This window comes from Cyprinodon tularosa, unplaced genomic scaffold, assembly GCF_016077235.1.
Source record: "Cyprinodon tularosa strain WSP-4 unplaced genomic scaffold, ASM1607723v1 ctg280, whole genome shotgun sequence".
NCBI classification, from domain to species: Eukaryota; Metazoa; Chordata; class Actinopteri; order Cyprinodontiformes; family Cyprinodontidae; genus Cyprinodon; species Cyprinodon tularosa.
This window is the reverse complement of record NW_024038986.1, coordinates 732,842-753,221: the sequence shown is the minus strand read 5'-3', so window position 1 is coordinate 753,221 and position 20,380 is coordinate 732,842. Positions and strand designations below refer to the sequence as shown.

Below are 20,380 nucleotides of genomic sequence, written 5' to 3'. Positions count from 1 at the left end.
CTTAACAGAGCCTTTGTTCACATTTTCACGGCCATTCCCTTGAGGTCTACAGATAAGGAGGTTTAAAAACCCAGTTTCTGCGCCTGGTGCTCTCATTTAAAGTCAGGTTGTAGTTCTAAAAGTTTCCGCTTAACCAGCGTCTGTGCTGAAATGAGCTAAAGGGAAGCCCAGATGTCAAAAGGCTGTTATACTCATGAAAAATTAGCATAATGGCCAGAATTCTAGCGTAACGTGGACTTTTTTTTTCAGTGTAACAGCTTGTTATGCTGAAATACTCTGTCTAGAACAGAGTATATGAAACCATGACGGTACGAGGCAATAAGACTCCATATAGTGCGTGTTCAGGTCCTATTGGAGCGAACTTGGTAGCTTTTTGGTAACAACCCGAGATTCATTCATGCAGATATGAATGTTCTACAACTTTTTCTTCCTTTTTAAGATTATAATATAGTAGAAACCTTCCCGAGGTGAGAGGGCTAGGCCATTAAGTCAAGCTAGTTATGGTTGCAGTAAGTTTGTATACATATGCAAAATAGTTTGGTTTTACAGTATATTTATACAAGAAAATCCTGATGAAATGAAAGTGATACTATATCCATACATGTAGGATTTATATCACCACTATTAGTGCTACTGATTTGTAGTGCAGTGATTGATGGTTGAGGTATGCCCAGTGTTACAAAGTTGCATTTATCAAACTAGTGTGTAATTTCACCTCCTGGGTGGAGACTTAAGAGATGCTCACCTGTGACTGAGAGGGCTACTGATGCCATCATTACAGGATTTACTGATTATATGGCACGATTTTCTAATGTCATGGAGACCTAGTTTTTTTGTTTTTTTATTATTCTTTAGTTTTCTTCCTGCTATATTGTTTCATTGTTTTCTTTAACAGATGCATACAATGCATTTATTTTCCTTACTTGCTCTTTGTATCCGTCCTGCAGACATACTCTGGTCTCTTCTGCGTCGTGATCAACCCCTACAAAAACCTGCCCATCTACTCGGAGGAGATTGTCGAAATGTACAAGGGCAAGAAACGGCATGAAATGCCGCCTCATATCTATGCCATAACTGACACGGCTTACAGAAGCATGATGCAGGGTAAGTCAATGACCCATTTAGCTTGTTATTTTCCCATCTACCAAGCAAAATAGTTAAAAATGTTGGAAAGTGTCATTTTTCTGATGGAAGATGTGTAATTCTTTCCTCTTCCGTATGAAGCTGATAGTTTTCTTCCTCCTCCAGCAGTGTTTAATACTTCAAGCAGATATCCTGCTTCAATTAGCTGCTGCATATTTCCTGTTTGCCATGTTTTCCGGCTGTTACCTTTAACCACAACAAACAGCCTCTCAGTGTTTAGCAACTGCGTGGATCGACAGTGAGGCCGAGGCTGGGATTTCCTGTACAGCTATTGTACGGGTGTTTCCTTAAATCCACCTCCTGTATGGCTTCTGATGGCTTTCCTTTTTCCTTGGAACTCCCTGACATACTGTGCGCACCTTTTAGCTAATCCTCTGCAATGTGTACATTTAGTTTTGTTTCTCAGTCTGTCCACACATTTTGTTCCAGACCACATTTCAGGAGGTGATAGATTAATAAGGCAGAAAGCTTCCTTCACAGGAAACCGGATATTTATTTCCTGCCTGTGGTTTGTGCATTTCCTGTTTCATAGGCATAAACTCTACCCACTGCGGTGACGGCTTGCTGATGTAGAAGTAAGCTACAAAGTTGCACTGCTGAACTGATACTCATCTCTACTTTTCTTTTTTTTTTATTACAGATCGGGAAGATCAGTCTATTCTCTGCACGTAAGTACCCCAGATTTGGTCTGTTTCTCTTTGGACAAATTGCTCCCATTCATTTGCTTTTATTTTGATCTGATTGCATTGTTTGTTTGCATGTCATCTAAAGAGGCGAGTCTGGTGCTGGTAAGACCGAGAACACCAAGAAGGTCATTCAGTATCTGGCCCATGTTGCCTCCTCCCACAAGACCAAAAAGGATCAGGTCAGTCTAGCCTTAACTTTCTTGATATCACTTATTTTACTGTGATGGTGGATGTTTATCGGTTTGATCTCGATAAATTATTAATTACAGTGAATCAAGTTTTTACTCCTGTTGAAAAAAGAAAAGAAAAAAGTTGTATTGCCTCCTACTACGGGAAGTAACCACACTCTGTGGGCGGCAGCCTTTTTAAAAAGACCAGGACTAACTTTATCTTTTTGTTTTGCTGCGTTTTATTGAACCGGAGAGTTGGGCAGCCCTGCTTTATGTCTGATAAGGCAGGAAAACCTGTTCTTCTGGTATCTAGCTTGTCAGCAACATGAGCCGCTGCTCAGAGGGGCTTAAAAAAAAGTCACATCTGTCATCCCTTTTTTTGAGGTTGTTTTTCCTTTTTTTCCCTCATCAACAGAGCAGTTCATACCTGTCACATGTGAGTTAATTTTCCCTCTTCATACTCGTCCTCTTCCACCTGCTTCTTTCCTGTACCGCCCCTCCCCCCCCCCACTCCTCTTCCCACACCCTCGCTGAAGCGTGCGCTGTTTGGGAGTCTCCTTGTACGAAGGGCAGAGGTGATAAGTCTGGCCTCGGGAAGTCAGCAGGAAGTTTGTTTGCAGCTCAATGCCAGCTGTATGCATCCAAGTGAAGAATTTAACCAGACAATAGAAATACGGAGGCGGGGGGGGGGGGGGGGTCTCAATTGTGGGAGAGATGCCAATCAAATATTTAAAAGGGTTTTTTGTCTGGTTAAATTTTTCTGAATTATTATTTTGCACAAGCCATGTTTGCTTTTTGTTTTTGCTTGAAGGTTTTATTTATACTGATATCTCACAGTGTCTTGCAAATATATTTATATCCATTATTTTATTTCTGTTATGTTAGACCAATAATGTTTAATCTGTTTGTGAAGTGAAAGGAAAAAAAATACAGATTTACTAATCCTATAAAAAATGTCGGAAAGAGTTAATGAATACACACCTTAATGTGCAAAGCACCATGAATGTAGCTTGCTATGGTAGTGGCAGCATCATACTGTGGGGAGGTTTTTCTGTAGAATGGCCAGAGAAGCTGGCTTGGTTAAAGAGGATGGATGAATCTAAATGCTGGACATGATGGAGGTTAAAGGCTCCTTACAGGGAGGTTTATATGTAGAAAAAATATAATCACATTATTTTTAGAGGGTGTAAATCAATAGCTTTATACTAAAGCCGTGTTATATTGGTGATAATTGATGTATTTCTAGCAGTGCACTGATACAACATTGTCAGTTGTAAGATCGATTTTCCAGTTTTGAGAATTGGCCGATGCTAATATTGACCTGACATCGATATCGGCCTGAATCACACTGGCTTTTGTTAATTATTTGTGCTACAGAATGTCTGCGCGTGTGTTGCAGTTAATGCAGATGGGCCTCTGTTGTCACACAAACTTGCCCCCACTTCATCACTGCCTCGTATCTAGACCCACAGCTAGTTGGTGATTGTCCCTCTTGTGTTGTGGCAAGGAATAACACAGCGCAGACCTCGCTTCAATATTATTGGACATAAATTGAAAATCTCTACGACAAGCTCACTGCGACACACTGCTGCGGGAGGATAACCAGCCCTTAAGCATGTTTGTAGCAGTTTTGATTAAGTAATATCACCAAAACGCAAAACAAAAGTCAGCAATAAGAGTTATGAAAACCACTGATGATGTAGAATGAATGAAGGTGTTACAGAAACTTTTAAGAGGCAGAGTGTTTCTAATAGCATGAAAATCTCTGAGATGTTGACGTTTGCCGATCAGATCTGATCGGGACTTCCCCATTTATTTCTAGAAACAGTAATGATGCAATGTCCATGCAGTTCAAAGGTCTGCTATCCACATGCAATATCATCCTCCATATCCATTCGTGTGACAGCAAACCCACTTTAAGCGTAGCTCCAATAAAATGACCTCGTCCTGAAGGACAGGAGAGAAATGATTCATCATGAAATTGCTTTTAGTTAACTAAATAACTGTCTATCCTTATTTAATACACATTTAGCTTTTTTTTTTTTTTTTTTTTTTTAAGATTAAACTTATAGAGCTTATTTTCCTTCCACTTCTCAGATAGGCAATGTTCTTATTTCATGAAATCCCAGTAAAACACATTAGAGTGGGGTTTGTAACCTGACATAATGGGATACCAATTCAAGCTTTTGCAAGGCACTGTGCAGATGCATCAACACCTTTTCAGGTCGGTGGGGTACATAACGTTTTCTATCCCATATATCGCTCACTGTTTGGGTTAACAGGGTCCCTTATAAGCCTCGTATTAAAGGAGGAAGGGCTGAAAAGTCTCCCTGGACTATTCTCATCTGTAAGGTGCTGGGTTGTTGACGGGTCTCTGGGTTTGGCTTCTGTTTTGGGCTCTTTTGTCATCTGTTGGGTTTTTATGCTTGGGGGCAAAATGTGCATTTCTGCTGCAGCCATGTCTGTTTTTATCTCGTTTCTTTTTGTTTGGTTTTGTTGTTTACTATAGTTATTCTGCAAATAGCAATATTATGCAACTTTATTTTAAATCTAAGATTGGAAACCTTTTCTTTTGATTTACCTAAACTGATCTATAAGGGATGGAAAGGTAGTAAATCATCTATTTTAGTGTTAGACTCTTAAATCAAGTTACTGGCTTGCAGATATTTTCATTTTCGGTCCTTTTTTTCCCCCTACATCGTCAGCAAATGTGTTCCTTTTCAACCAGGGCGAGCTGGAGAAGCAGCTGCTGCAGGCTAACCCCATCCTTGAAGCCTTTGGAAATGCCAAGACAGTCAAAAATGACAACTCTTCCAGATTTGTATGAATTATTACCTGGTTTTTAGTTCACGTTCAAATAGACTCCAATTTGTCAAATTTCTTTTCTAAACGCTTTTATTTTTCTTTCCTTGCAGGGAAAATTCATTAGAATCAACTTTGATGTCAATGGTTACATCGTTGGTGCCAATATTGAAACCTGTATCCTGAATAATGATGATAATAATAATAATAAGCATCAATTTAAAGGTCTTAGGTGAAATAAGTTTGTTTTTGTTGTTGTAAAAACTTTTCCTTGACAAACTGGCTTAAAGACTTGCTGGAAAAATCCCGTGCCATTCGCCAGGCCAAAGATGAGAGGACATTTCACATTTTCTATTACTTGCTCACAGGTGCAGGAGACAAGTTACGAAGTAAGTAATCGGTTGAATATTTGTCAGTTTTATCAATCGTAACTTTCGTAGAGAGTTGTTTGGTAAATGAAATGCCTCATCTGTTGCAGAGGACCTTCTCCTTGAAAATTACAACAACTATCGATTCCTTTCCAATGGAAACGTCACCATCCCTGGCCAGCAGGACAAGGATTTGTTCACAGAAACATTGGAGGCCTTTAAGATCATGGGTATTCCAGAGGACGAGCAGATTGGTAAGGAGAAAAGACTCCTTGTATTTGTCTTGAAAGCTTTAGGCTTCCTCACCTCACATCTAACAGTCTGACCCTTTGTCCATCTGTTGTATTTGTCCCTCTAACATGCTTCTCCCTTTACGTCCATCTCTGCTTCACCTTTTTTTGCATCTTCTATCTAAAAGCCAGACATGTCTGCCATAAATTCATAGTGAAGACTTGTGTTTATAAATATTTCTGACTTTTAAAACAAACTGAATATGAATGATGTGTCAACCTGTGGTGTTTTTGCTGATTTCCTGCATAGGCATGCTGAAGGTGGTGGCCTCAGTCCTGCAGCTTGGAAACATGACTTTCAAGAAGGAGCGCCACACAGATCAAGCCTCAATGCCTGACAACACAGGTGAACATGCGTACCTCGCAGGCTTTGTTCATTGAGGTCAGCCCATGATGATCAGGTTTTAACACCCCTCCTCCTTTCTCTGCACCAGCTGCCCAGAAAGTGTCCCATCTTATGGGCATGAACGTGACGGACTTTACCAGAGCCATCCTGTCACCACGGATCAAAGTGGGCAGAGACTACGTTCAGAAGGCTCAGACTCAGGAACAAGCAGAGTTTGCAGTGGAGGCCCTGGCCAAGGCGACCTATGAAAGGATGTTCCGCTGGCTGGTGATGAGAATCAACAAAGCTCTGGACAAGACCAAGAGACAGGGAGCCTCCTTCATCGGCATCCTGGACATTGCCGGCTTTGAGATTTTTGAGGTGAATCCAAATGAAAACCCTCTGAGATTTCACTACGGCTTTAATGATGATGGATTCTGAGCGGTTTCCTCTTCTTTCTCCTTTTAGCTGAACTCCTTCGAGCAGCTCTGCATCAACTACACCAACGAGAAGCTGCAGCAGCTCTTCAACCACACCATGTTCATCCTGGAGCAGGAGGAGTACCAGAGGGAGGGCATCGAGTGGAGCTTCATCGACTTTGGCCTCGACCTGCAGCCTTGCATCGACCTGATCGAAAAACCCGTCAGTGTCTCTGCTCTTCTGAAGACGTCGATTCCCGTCCCCTGAGATATTGTTTAACGTGCTACTCTGTCTCCAGGCCAGCCCCCCTGGTATCCTGGCTCTGCTGGATGAGGAGTGCTGGTTTCCAAAGGCCACGGATAAGAGCTTTGTGGAGAAGGTGGTCCAGGAGCAGGGAACGCATCCCAAGTTCCACAAGCCAAAGAAACTGAAGGATGAAGCAGATTTCTGTATCATCCATTACGCTGGAAAGGTAAACCTTGGTCCTCAAACATTTCTGTGAAGCCAGCTGCTTAACTCAGTTACAGGGTCTTGCAAAAGCATACAATTAATATTTAATTGTTAATAATGTAAATATTATGGGTGATATCAAGTTTTTATAAAAAATAAAAACTTTAGAACGCAGCATCTTTAAAACCAAAACAAGTTTGGCAATGAAGAGAAGTTGATCTGGTGAGGAAATGCTGCGTAATGCTACGTTCAGACATGCAGCTGAAGCATCTATGTAGCTTCGTTGGGCGGAGCTATCCTATCCTTTCTTTGCCTTTAACAATGGCAGGAATCGAAAGAGTCACTAGGCTTATTTTTATAAATAATGCTACGTTAAGACCGCAAGCACTGGAAGCAGCAAAAAAGCTTTATTTTTGATGCTTGTCCACATTATGATCCACATCCAAATGCGTTTGATGCTTCTGCTGCTCCTGTGTTCAATGCCAGAGAGCGACTTTGCTACAGTTCGCCTCTCTAATCTTTGTCTACTTAAACTCCACACATTACCAAAGTTAGATTACAGGTTTGGTTTTTTTGCATTTCACTATTTTGTGTCACTTAATCTTGACAATGAAAACCCATAAAACAAGTAACGCAACAAAAGTTCACGGGTTAAAAGGTTTTTATTATCTGATTGACTTTTGGAAAAAAATGGCGCCTCACTGTTTGTGTCCAGGTGGACTACAAAGCAGACGAGTGGCTGATGAAGAACATGGACCCTCTGAACGATAACGTAACCACGCTCCTCAACCAGTCCACCGACAAGTTTGTGTCTGAGCTCTGGAGGGACGGTGAGTTCAGGCGGATGATAACGATGCTTCAGCAGGGACGGTTCTGACATCTTCTCTTCGTGGTGCTTACTCTTCTCTACTGTCTGCCGTGTGGGCCTTTGTGTTTTCCTTTTCAACCCCCCCACCCACTGGTTGGTCGTCCATTTCTTTCCTTTGTTTGGCCCCGTTTTTGTCTGTCGTTTTCTTCTGTCGGCCCTCAGAGGTACAGCATTGTCAGAGAGCTTATTTTTATCAGCGTTTCCCTATTCTGCACTCTGATTCAGGTGAAACTCTTTCTTTCTTTCTTTTCTCCTCCTGTTTGTTCCGTGTCTCAGTGATTATTAAGCAGCAAAACTCTCCCAGCAATTGTTTTTATCCCAGACTGAAAACGTTGAGCCGTTTGGCTTTTAAAAAGCAACTCTGTATGCAATAATCTACAGGTTATCTTAGTATTTGTTGCTCCTTCATTGGACTCTCCTTTTCTCCCTCTGTGTGATAGTGTTGTGTGGGGGCCCCTGGTGTTGGTCCTGGGTACTGCATCATTGCAGCAATGGGTATATACTGCATGGGTTTGGTTTTGTCACCTGACACATACACATTGAAAACAGCCATTGCACATAGTTTTCACTCCAAAAAACAACAACCTGTCATTGTTTACAGTTGACAGATCTCGCCAAGTCACTGCATTGAATTTATATTCTTTTATTTTTTTCTGCCATGGTGTGTTGATCTTCTGGCTTCACTTCTTTGACTGGCCTGTTGTCATTTGATTTTTTTCTTTACACATTTTTCCCTCCACATTTACTCGCCGTTTGTGTGGTGTTACAGTGGTTCTGGTGCTGTAAACCACCTCCTGTGGTCTGGTGTGTTTCCTTTTTGAGACAATGGTCCTCTTCATTATTCCTTGTGATGTGCATTTGCTTTGAGTTTGCCTGGATAGATATTCACCGCAGTGGAAAGGTCGTATATAAAGCATCTTTTGGGGGGTTTCTCCTCTGTGTTCTCTTTCAGTGGACCGCATCGTGGGCCTGGACAAAGTGTCCGGCATGTCTGAGATGCCCGGTGCCTTTAAGACGCGTAAAGGCATGTTCCGCACCGTGGGGCAGCTCTACAAGGAGCAGCTGTCCAAACTCATGGCCACACTGAGGAACACCAACCCAAACTTTGTTCGCTGCATCATCCCCAACCACGAGAAGAAGGTATTATTATTTCTTCTCCTAGATCGTCTTAAAGCATGGAAATGCATTTTCAACTTTCTTTTCCAAATTCTGCCTCGTTTTCTCTCAGGTATACAGCATGCGTTTAGACTTTATATTAGGGCTGAAACAATAAATCAGAATAATTGATTATTGAAATAATCATTAACTAATTTAGTAATCAATTATTCCTAACTGTAGAGTATAGAGTCTCTAAAACGTGTCTTAAGCTGACAGAGCAACCAACTTAGTGCAGCAATTATACCAAAATTGTAATAAAAAAGTATGGATACATTTTCCATTTAAGATGAAAATCTATCAATATGCTTTCACCTGGTTTAATTTTGCAAAAAGGAACCTGTAGCTATCCAATTCTTAATCGATTTATCATAAAATAATTGACAGATCAAACAATTTGCAAAGTAATCATTAGTTGCAGCCCTATTTTAAAACAGGCATCATAGATTTATAAAGCTAGATCTGTTTGGAAAATGGTGTCAATTTGCCACATGTTGTTCCATTGTTCTTCCTAATGAAAAGAGCTTGTTCATCTTTTAGTTTCTCTTTTGTTTATAGTCCAGCTTCCAGCCAGCCTTTCTCTGCCTATCCCCAATACTAAACTTAAGAAATGTTTCCTCTAAAATGAAACCCATAAAAAGAGTGTCGCTAAGTGAAGAAATAGGTCACCGATTAACTCGATTTTATGGGTCTTTATGTTGACCTAAGAGATACAAGATATCCACAATAATACAGACAGGATCCTTTTGAGCTTCCAGATAAAAAATATAAAAAAAATGTTGCTTTCTTTGTTAATTTACATGTTTTTATTCCTTCAATCTGAATAAAGGTAAACAGACTGTTATGACAAAAAACAACCTTATTGCTTCACTGCAAAAAATGAAATACAAGCTATTCAATTTTTCTAAGACAATTTGCCAGTAAGATAAGTTGATTGATATTTAAAAAAGAGAAAAAAGTATTTTACTTTAAAGGCAGTAATAGTGATTCAATTGGCTTCACTATTCACTGCTCAAATACAGTAATTATAAGACATCTTTACTTATTTTAAGGTTAATTTAGTTAGGTGCAGTGTGGATAATCCAGTCCAGACTTTAAACACCCTCATATTCTAGATTAAAATTCATCTACTTTACATTCATCTACTTTTTATTTACTTTATATCAGGATCAACTTAATCCTGATATAAAAAGGGAATGGAAATGCATAAAACTCAGTAATATAGTTTGATAACATCTACTACTGAAGTCTTCAAGCTGACACAATAACGGCAGAAAATGGTCTGTTTCTGTCTTTAAATGAATCTTTAGAGCAGTGAAAAACTGACACCATGGGCGGCAAACTGCGCTGCTTCTTAAACTGAACTTAAAGGGACACCGTAACTAAAAAGGATCATGGACTATGAAGATATTAACTTGATGGCAGTGTTTGGGATTAAATGCTATAGAACTTGGTGGTTGAAAACAATAATAATTCAGATTAACTGCATTTTCTCTTTAGTTATGATAAACGATAGTAAAACGATGGAAATTACTGTTTAAAACCTGATTCATCTGGAACATTCTTTCTAGAGGTTAACCTGAATTCAAATATCTCCTAATTACACGATGTGAATTTTTTTTTTCATTGGAATCAATGAAATATGGCTGAATGTTATCAGCAGGTAGAATTAGTTAACCAGTTTATCAGTTATTATTGTTCATCTGAGCACCAAATGTGACTCTTTATTTTTTTATTTTTTTTTTTGAATATTAATATTATATTATTAATATTTAGTGAATTGGATTAATAAAACTGATTTATTTCTCAGTCTGAATGGTTTCTTTAAAAAAGAAAAAACCCCAGACATCTCACATAAACAACTAGAAGGAAATAACTAAGCAGCTGAGATGGTTTGAAACCACTCGTTCCCTACAGCAGCGTTTAGTCTATCAGTTTAAGGTTTTCAGATTTTTCATGAAAATCAATTATGTGTTTTATTGAAATTATGTCCTGGCAGATATCTGTTGATTATTATCCATGAGCTTCATGTTTTCTGCGTTTCTAGGCTGGAAAGCTGGATCCCCACCTGGTTCTGGACCAGCTGAGGTGTAACGGTGTCCTGGAGGGAATCCGTATCTGCAGACAAGGTTTCCCCAACCGCATCGTTTTCCAGGAGTTCAGACAGCGGTACGCCATGACCATTCACTTTGTTTATAGCTATTAGAAGCTGAGAGGACAGAGGATGATCATTTCTAAACTTTATCTTTCAGATATGAAATCCTAACACCTAATGCCATCCCTAAGGGTTTCATGGATGGGAAGCAGGCCTGTGTCCTCATGGTAGGAGCGCTGCAGACCTATTAACCTGTAAAGTCTCAGTTTCCTCTGGGATGTGCCTGAGTGGCTGTTTTGTTCTGTTTAAAATCAGATCCAGTCTCTGGAGCTGGATCCCAACCTGTTCCGCATCGGTCAGAGCAAAGTGTTCTTCAGGGCAGGAGTCCTGGCTCACCTGGAAGAGGAGAGGGACATGAAGATCACAGACATCATCATCAGCTTCCAGGCCTGGTGCAGAGGCTACGTGGCTCGCAAGTAAGAGAAGATCCCCGACCTTAACAGACACTTGCTAGGCGGTTGTTTCTGAGCAACACTGCAGCTTTACACTTTTAATCCTGCATTGAAACAGTTCTTTCTGCAGGTTGATATAAGAAAACACCTAAAAAATAAATGAAACGCCACTTTTGCTTGATCCTTTAATGACTCTGATAACAACAAAACAGACCTGCGGCATGATGCCACGTCCACTTAAATTAATTTATTCTGTGGATGTCACGATCCAAAATAGCTCTTCAAAAATGGTCAGATATTAGCCAAGAAATTAATATGTAAATTCTGCCTGCCTCTAAATTCTCTGATATTAAAAAGCTCATAGAAACACTTTGCTTCTATCTGCTTTTGTTCAAATTTATTTAACTCTTGAAGAGATAGGAAATGGCTCAGCTGATCTCACATCTGTTGAAGTATTGTTCTCCGTTTGGGAAATATATCTTCATCTTTTCTATCATTCCACACAATAGGATGAGCAATATGATTAATGCTGATATCACACTATGGGATGTTTATCCAAAGATTGACACTAAATTAAAGGTCTCTTGCATCAGTGTATCCTGTTTAGGTTTTCTGGGATGAAAAAGGTTCAAATGCATCATTAAAATTCAATTCAACTTTATTTATAAAGCACTTTAAATTTTCTCAAAGGACCAAAGTGCTGTACAGTGAAACAACATAACACTATTACAGAGTCAAAAAACATACAAGCATAAAACAAGAAATAAAAATCAGAACTATAAAATCTATAATAAAATAAGTAATTTAAAATAATGTATCACAGACTAAAATCAACATCTCACACAGTTTAGAAAGGCAAGGCAGAGATGACTTTTTAAGAGCGGTTTAAAATCGGACAAAGAAGTAGACAATTTAATTTGTGATGGAAGGTCGTTCCACATTTTTGGATCTGCCAGAGAGAAAGCACGATCGCCCCTAAAGTTCTGTTTAGATTTTGGCACCTCAAGAAGCAGCCGTTCGGCTGACCTGAGTGAACCAGAGGGTGCATGAAGGTGCAGCAACTCAGAAAGATCAGATGGAGCAAGACCATGGAGAGACTTAAAAACAAATGAGAGAACTTTAAAATGAATCCTAAAATGTACAGGCAGCCAGTGTAATGTACTCATATTTACGAGTGCCAGATAAGACGTGCTGCAGCGTTTTGCACTCTTTAGAATTGAGCAATGTTAGAGGCACTAACCCTGTGAGTTACAGTAACTCAGCCGGGTAGTGATAAAAGCATGGATTACCGTCTCTAAACGCCAAGAACTGCTGATCATTACGGCAACGAATGAATGAAAAACTTCTCAGATGTTTGTAACATAAATTATGTGTAGCGGTTGTATAGATGGCGGGTTCTGAGCTTCTGGCTGATTCTTCACAGGGCTTTCGCAAAGAGACAGCAGCAGCTGACGGCCATGAAGGTGATTCAGAGGAACTGTGCTGCTTATCTGAAACTGAGGAACTGGCAGTGGTGGAGACTTTTCACTAAGGTAACCCTCCTCTAATTCATGTCAGCTAAGTTGTTAGGGTTTCCCTGCTCTACCTTTGTCTAAACCTTCTTTTTTTTTTCCTTTTTTTAGGTAAAGCCTCTGCTTCAAGTCAGCAGGCAGGAGGAGGAGATGCAGGCCAAGGATGAGGAGCTTCATAAGGTGAAGGAGAAGCAGATCCTTGCTGAGCAGCAGCTCCAGGAGATGGAGGAAAAACAACAACAGGTACAGTTTAGAAGCAAGAATGCTGCTTTATGCCCCAGTCCAACCGTTTACTCCTGCTTAAGGAGTAACCGTGTTTTCACTGCCCCTCTAGCTGAATGCAGAGAAGATGGCGCTACAGGAGCAGCTCCAGGCAGAGACTGAGCTCTGTGCCGAGGCCGAGGAGATGAGGGCCCGTCTGGCGGCCAAAAAGCAGGAGCTGGAGGAGATCCTCCATGACCTGGAGGCGCGCGTAGAGGAGGAGGAAGAGCGCGCTTCTCACTTATCAGCCGAGAAGAAAAAGATGCAACAAAATATCTCTGTAAGAAAAAAAAAAAAACTGCAAGTTCTGATAACTGATCAAACGCTGACGGTCCGGTTCGATTAGTCTCACCAAACATCCTGTCATTAACGCACACGCAGGACCTAGAGCAGCAGCTGGACGAGGAGGAGGCTGCCAGGCAGAAGCTGCAGCTGGAGAAGGTCACCCTGGAAGCCAAAATGAAGAAGATCGAGGAAGACGTCATGGTTTTAGATGACCAGAACAACAAGCTGCTCAAGGTCAGGATTGGTAGACACTCAACCAAACACATCACTGGGAAGGGATACACATTTTATCAAAGCCCTTTTACTCTGTTACCTCTAAATAAAACCACCACTGATTAGGTAGCCACCTAATGAGTAGCTGTAGTCCACCTATATGAATACAGCTTTATTTATTCATTTATGGAGCAAACTGCATCATAAAGACCAAGAATCACACAGGGGGCAGTTAAACAGGAAACAGTTTAACCAATCAATCCAACATGGCCGCCTGCCCTAAACTAATGCTAAATAATCAGCATTCCATCCCTTTACAAATGAGTTAAAATAATAAACCTTTATTTTATGCTTGTTACTAAATTTATCAGTGTTTTCTTATTGCTAGTCAATGTGCAGCATTAACTTTAAACCAGTGTTATTACTATGTATTAATTGTTTTATCCTTATCCAGGAGAAAAAGCTGATGGAGGAGAGGATCTCTGAATTCACCACCAACTTGGCAGAGGAGGAGGAAAAATCCAAGAGTTTACAGAAACTCAAGACGAAACATGAGGCCATGATCACAGACCTGGAGGGTAGGAGGAATTAAACATGAAGACGGCGTCTTTAATGCTGCGATTTAACCCTCATAACCTTCTGCGCTCGACCGTCAATTCTCTGTTTGGTTAATGTTCATCTGGTTTCAGATCGCCTGCGCAGGGAGGAGAAGATGCGTCAGGAGCTGGAGAAGAACAGACGCAAGCTGGAGGGCGACTTCACCGAGACGCACGACCAAATCGCTGAGCTCCAGGCTCAGATCGCTGAGCTGCGGGCTCAGCTGGCCAAGAAGGAAGAGGAGCTCCAGGCTGCCCTGGCCAGGTCTGTTATGGCTTCTGGTTGCTACTCATGGATTCTGGCTCAGTTCACTTATAAATGTCCTCTCTTTAGGATCGAGGAGGAGGCTGCACAGAAGAACATGGCTCAGAAGAAGATTAGAGAGCTGGAGGCGCAGCTTTCTGAAATCCAGGAGGACTTGGAGCTGGAGAAGCAGGCCCGTATGAAGGCTGAGAAACATCGGCGCGATCTGGGCGAGGAGCTGGAGGCGTTGAAGACGGAGCTGGAGGACACCCTGGATTCAACGGCTGCTATGCAAGAACTCAGGTAGGATGACTGGTCTGGAGCCTCCAGCGGCTCTTTGTGCTGCACAGCCGCTCTTCATACAGAACTATAGTCATTTCTTTATTAGGTTTCCATTTTCCCTGCGGTAGGGAATGATCCCTTCTAATATCTAATAAACTTTTATTTTTCAGTTTTTCTAAAGTTAAATGTTTTTTCTTTATTCTAAAACCGAAACACCTTACCATTGATGCAGCAATTAATTATTCTAGTCATCGATTCTTCTATTTTATTCGATATATTGATTAATCTAAAAAGAGACACTTTAATGAAAATTAGCATTTGGCTAATTTACTCAAATTTTTTAAGTAAACAAATGTTTGGAATTTATAGAAGAGCCCTTTATTTGGCTTATTAAATGAATTTGAATGACAAAAACGGAAAAAAGAATTACGTATATTGGTAAAACATTTAGCCTAAATTGAAAATGTTAATGTCTTTTCTTAAACACTCTATCGGTTGGTTATTCTTACAGCAAACTGTGTTATTTACTGTCTGAATAGTTTACCTAGAGTAACCGTACAGTCAGTTGATCATTATTTTAATGATTTAAAATCATTTCAGCCCTAAATATAACTTAAACGTCCCTTTTCAGTAGATGTTCTGTTTTTATGGCTCAAACACATAAAGTAGGATCAGGGCCAGTAATGGTACTTCAGGTCGTAAAGGTTGCTGACCCCTGGTTTTCGGTTCTTACCTCCAGGACTAAACGTGAGACGGAGGTGACTCAGCTGAAGAAGAATCTGGAGGAAGAAGCCAGAGTCCATGAACAGCAGCTGGTTGAGATGAGGCAGAAACACAGCCAGGCCTTCGATGAACTTAACGAGCAGCTGGAGCAGGCTAAGAGGGTAGCCTATCCAACCTACCACATTTTATTTCTGAGTTTCTTCCAACTGTAAATTGTCCCAAACAAGACTCTGATGGTTTGTCCTTCTCCTGCAGAACAAAGTGTCGATGGAGAAGGCCAAACAGGCCCTGGAGTCGGAGAAGAACGAGCTGACGATTGAGCTTCAGACGCTGATGCAGGGTAAGACGGACTCTGAGCACCGCAGGAAGAAGGCTGAAGGACAGGCGCAGGAGCTGCAAGCCAAATTCTCTGAGGCGGAGCGTCAGAGGACGGAGCTGGCAGAGAAACTGACTAAAGTGCAGGTATGGTCTCGATCTCCTTCCAAATTCTTAGTTGGTCAGCAGTCTCCATTACATGTAGAGAGTAGTCATAATTAAAGGGTTAATGCCTCTGTGGTTCATTAAAGTTTGATTTTTTTCTTGTCACTTCAGGCTGAGCTGGAAAACGTTAATACTCTGTTGACCGAGGTGGAGGGCAAATCCATAAAGGCCAACAAAGACTGCTCTGCTGTGGAATCGCAGCTGCAGGACACCCAGGTATGATTTATAGAGTAATAATGGGACAGTATCTACAAACTCACCTTCAGATCAGGCCTTGGTCTACACATGTTGATATTTAATATAGACCAAATAATAATATCCAGATTAAATACATTTATCCCATAAAGCTGCATATTTCCATCTCACCTGTTCTTTAGCACTTACTCTCCATTGCTTTACTAACTGTTCATTCTTTCCCAACCTCTTGGAAATTAAGATATTTTTGTAGTAATGCATTATTAAGTTATTGTTAAAGTCGTAGGGAAGTCATATTTAAATGTCAAATCATTCTGACTTAAACATGTATATAAATATCCTCTTCATCAGATGATATTGTTCCAAAGTTTAGAAAATTTCTATAAAAAAAAAATTCTTGTCTAAAAATCTGTTTGGTTTTTTTTTTTTTTTTTTTTTTTTAATCTTACGCAGGCCAGTTCGTTATATGTCAGCTTGTAAACCTAAATTTGGCCAATCATATATCAACGCTGATTTCTCAATCCTTTTTTTCGGTCATAGCATCTTGATTCGTATATTGCAGTTAATATACACAGCATGACCGACTTCTTAGACTTTGATGACAACCCAGCTTTATGAAATATATCACTGTTTCAGTGCTCCAAAATTTAACACAATTAGTTTTCCTTAGAGTCTTATTCCTTACTTCTCAGGATGGTTCAACATTTGCTTTCCAGAAGTTACTTTGCAGAGTTTTTAAGTCGTAGGGAAACAATATTTAAATGTCAAATCTTTTGGGCTCAAACATGTATATGAATGTACTCTTTATCAGATGATATAGTCCCAAAAGTTAGAAAATTTATATATATAAAAAAAAACCTGTCTTAAAATGTGTGTTGTTTCTTTCCTTATCTTATGCAGGCCAGTTAGTTATACGTCAGCCTGAACACCTAAATTCGGCCAATCATATATCAACGGTCATCTGTCAATAAATTTTTTTCAGTCATAGCATCTTGATTCATATGTCGCAGCTAATATACGCAACGGTTGAAATAAGAATCATGTCCTTTCCCATTGAGTTCCGTCCCAGTGTTCAGAGAGATGGACGTCTGTGTCTTCAGCAGATGTAGAGCTAACAGAACTGGCAGCGTTGCGAGGCAAGGGCTCAAACATGTACGGCTGTAAGCCTTCTACACCAAACCAAGCTTCTGCTGCCCTGGCAGCAGAAGCTTGGTTCCACAACATCTTCCTCCCCGCTTTCCTCCTCTAAATAAAAAATGTATGATGGAGGAGACTCATCCATGACCTCCGACACTAAACTCTCCTCCTCTTGCATGTTTCCTCTGTCCATAGCGTTCCTTGACAGTGTCGTTTCTAAGTCACCAATTTAGTGCTACTTGGTCCCAATGGAATTTCCTATTGGGAACCTACTAGCATTAAGTTGCTAACTGGTTAGCAAAATGCTTCTGAACCTTCAGCCAGAACAATCCTGCAATCTCGATAAACGACCAATGACATTCACTTGATTCACTCTTGTAAAGCCGGGCACCAATCGAAAGAATTCGGAAATGCAACGGTTGGAACGGCCGCTTCCGTATGACTTTAAACACCTCAGACAGCGTAGAAAACAATAACGGTAATGTCTGAAAAGCGCTATGCTTTTATTGGTTCCTGTCCTGCACTTCAAAACATGTAGGAAAAATTGTCTACAAGGAAGGAGGGAAAAATAACATTTAGATAAAGGAATTAAGGGTGGGTGTTTATCACATTTTTTTTACCATTATAAGTCTTTAGTCATAATAACAATTTTGATTTATCATGTAAACTATCATTTAGAATCAATAATGATTAAAAACTCCAAAAAATGGAGAATTGTCAGAATCTTCTTTACCATTCTCTTTATTTTTTCCCATTGGGGCATTGACAAATTTTAATTTTCTAAATGCATTTACTACGACATGTTCAGTGGTGTAAATCATACTACTTGTTCTCCTGGAGAAGCTTAATTAAAATGCTTATATTCAGATGTATTATTTGTCATTGTGAGGCTGTGGTTGGTATGGTAACCAGACCCAACCATACACTTCCCTAAGAAAGGATGCAAATAAGTCATTTATTTTACTTCACCTGCAGACTTTTCCTTCCCTTCTCCAAGCTTGAAGTTATTATTTTATCTCCTGCACATTTCTAAAGTGATATTACCCACTGCTTCCTAACCCTAACCCATCGGAACAAATTTACATCTGCAAATAAGGAAAGTTTTACGTAAAATTCCCTCAGAGCATCATTTATGTATTAAGTGCGAGTGTCTCTATAATAATTCAGTGGAAACAGTTAGCTTAGCTAAGTTGTTAAACCTTAACCTTTTACAACACAATAAAATGCACAGAAAACCCAAATGTTACCTTTGTCAGGATGCAGTCGTTTGTTTCAGCAAAGTTTTTGTTGAATTTTTCCACAGGAACTCCTCCAAGAAGAGACTCGTCAGAAGCTGTCGCTCGGCACACGTCTGCGCCAGCTGGAGGATGAGCAGCACAGCCTTAGAGAACAGCTGGAGGAAGAGGAAGAAGCCAAGAGGAACGTGGAGAAGCAGCTTCAGACGGTGCAGGCTCAGGTAAGAAGCAGCTAAACCTTTCCTCTGCTAACATGTAGAGCAGAGCTAATTACTGCCTTCATCAGGGGACTTCAACCTAATAATTAGGAGACCCCACCAATAGATGATGGTTGCTGTAATGTTAATTTCCCCCACAGCTTGCTGACATGAAGAAAAGGGTAGAGCAAGACGCCGGGTGTCTGGAGTCTGCTGAGGAGGGAAAGAAGAAACTTCAGAGGGAGCTGGATGGCACCATCCAGCGGTTCGAGGAGAAATGTGCCGCTTATGACAAGCTGGACAAGACGAAGACACGTCTGCAGCAGGAGTTGGACGACCTGCAGGTGGATCAAGACCACCTCCGCCAGATCGTCTCCAACCTGGAGAAGAAGCAGAAGAAGTTTGACCAGGTGGATCAACGCTTGGAGATTCTAATTCCAGGATGTGCATGTTCTGTTTAGAACTGAAGTTCTAAGACTGGCTTTTGGTTTTTAGATGCTTGCAGAGGAGAAGAACATCTCTGCCCGCTATGCAGAGGAGCGCGACCGAGCAGAAGCTGAGGCTCGCGAGAAGGAGACCAGGGCACTGGCTCTAACCCGAGAGCTGGAGTCTCTGATGGACATTAAGGAAGAACTGGACCGCAACAACAAGCTGCTGCGCGCTGAAATGGAGGATCTGGTCTCATCTAAGGACGACGTGGGCAAGAATGTAAGTTTAGGGGGAAAAAGAAGCATTTTTCTGGATGATTCTTCCTATTAAATGCAAGTTTTTAACTTGTTGGTCGTCCTTTGCAGGTCCATGAACTGGAGAAGGCTAAACGTGCCATGGAGCAGCAGCTGGAGGAGATGAGGACCCAGCTGGAGGAGCTGGAGGACGAGCTGCAGGGCACAGAGGACGCCAAGCTGCGTCTGGAGGTCAACATGCAGGCCATGAAGGCGCAGTACGAGCGAGACCTGGCAGGGCGCGACGAGATGGGAGAGGAGAAGAAGAGGGCACTGATCAAACAGGTCTGACCGCTGGTTTACAGAAATAGAGTCTAGCTCAAGTATCGATACCCCTAAATAAACCGGCTTACTGCAGAATTTCCTAAATGGTAAATTGACCAAATATAAAAACAGTTGAAGGGGTGGGAATACTTTTTAAAGGCACTGTCAGTTTTTAAATTCTGGTTACAAGGAAGTTTGTATGATATTCTTTGGATTTAACATAAAACAATGTGGATCCTGTAGGTGCGTGAGATGGAGCTGGAGCTGGAGGACGAGAGGAAGCAGCGCTCTGCAGCCGTCGCCGCGCGCAAGAAGCTGGAGCTGGACCTGAAGGAGCTGGAGGCGGCCATCGACATGGCCAACAAGAACCGCGAAGACGCCCTGAAGCAGCTGAAGAAACTCCAAGTGAGCAGAGGATCCAGGAAGTCCTGCAGTGCTTAAACTTGGCGTCCCAGCAGCTCAATTTGGACCCATTTGTTTTCTCAGGCTCAGATGAAGGATCTCATCAGAGAGCTGGAAGACACCCGCCTGTCCAGAGACGAGATCCTGACCCAGAGCAAGGAGACGGAGAAGAAGCTGAAGGCCATGGAGGCTGATATGATCCAGATGCAGGAGGTCAGTTTACACACCAGATGTTCAGCTTGCTGCTAATCCTTATTTTAACTGATTGCTGACATCTTTTCTTTTTACATCGATGTTCAGGAGCTGGCAGCTGCCGAGAGGGTGAAGAGGCAGGCCCAGCAGGAGAGGGATGAACTGCAGGATGAAATCAACAACCAGGCTGCCAAGAAGTATGACCTCCATCTGATAG

At 41.2% G+C, this 20,380-nt stretch overlaps 1 protein-coding gene across 2 annotated transcripts in view; it reads left to right on the top strand.

Moving 5' to 3' along the window:
• LOC119786847 (myosin-9-like) overlaps positions 1-20,380 on the top strand; it is a 39,725-nt gene that overhangs the window by 15,866 nt on the left and 3,479 nt on the right. The window contains exons 3-36 of one of the 2 annotated variants that reach the window (XM_038290397.1): positions 948-1,104; positions 1,784-1,811; positions 1,915-2,008; positions 2,415-2,435; positions 4,728-4,820; positions 4,915-4,978; positions 5,092-5,190; positions 5,280-5,423; positions 5,710-5,805; positions 5,894-6,165; positions 6,253-6,426; positions 6,503-6,676; positions 7,370-7,484; positions 8,475-8,662; positions 10,725-10,846; positions 10,930-10,999; positions 11,088-11,248; positions 12,648-12,756; positions 12,847-12,978; positions 13,070-13,276; positions 13,378-13,515; positions 13,949-14,072; positions 14,184-14,355; positions 14,425-14,637; positions 15,356-15,500; positions 15,595-15,801; positions 15,931-16,035; positions 18,455-18,607; positions 18,745-18,993; positions 19,079-19,291; positions 19,378-19,590; positions 19,813-19,974; positions 20,056-20,184; positions 20,272-20,360. In XM_038290397.1, the coding sequence (XP_038146325.1) occupies positions 948-1,104; positions 1,784-1,811; positions 1,915-2,008; positions 2,415-2,435; positions 4,728-4,820; positions 4,915-4,978; positions 5,092-5,190; positions 5,280-5,423; positions 5,710-5,805; positions 5,894-6,165; positions 6,253-6,426; positions 6,503-6,676; positions 7,370-7,484; positions 8,475-8,662; positions 10,725-10,846; positions 10,930-10,999; positions 11,088-11,248; positions 12,648-12,756; positions 12,847-12,978; positions 13,070-13,276; positions 13,378-13,515; positions 13,949-14,072; positions 14,184-14,355; positions 14,425-14,637; positions 15,356-15,500; positions 15,595-15,801; positions 15,931-16,035; positions 18,455-18,607; positions 18,745-18,993; positions 19,079-19,291; positions 19,378-19,590; positions 19,813-19,974; positions 20,056-20,184; positions 20,272-20,360 (4,832 nt within the window). The remainder of the gene's footprint in view (positions 1-947; positions 1,105-1,783; positions 1,812-1,914; positions 2,009-2,414; positions 2,436-4,727; positions 4,821-4,914; positions 4,979-5,091; positions 5,191-5,279; positions 5,424-5,709; positions 5,806-5,893; positions 6,166-6,252; positions 6,427-6,502; positions 6,677-7,369; positions 7,485-8,474; positions 8,663-10,724; positions 10,847-10,929; positions 11,000-11,087; positions 11,249-12,647; positions 12,757-12,846; positions 12,979-13,069; positions 13,277-13,377; positions 13,516-13,948; positions 14,073-14,183; positions 14,356-14,424; positions 14,638-15,355; positions 15,501-15,594; positions 15,802-15,930; positions 16,036-18,454; positions 18,608-18,744; positions 18,994-19,078; positions 19,292-19,377; positions 19,591-19,812; positions 19,975-20,055; positions 20,185-20,271; positions 20,361-20,380) is intronic. The other variant, XM_038290398.1, reaches the window with a different exon arrangement.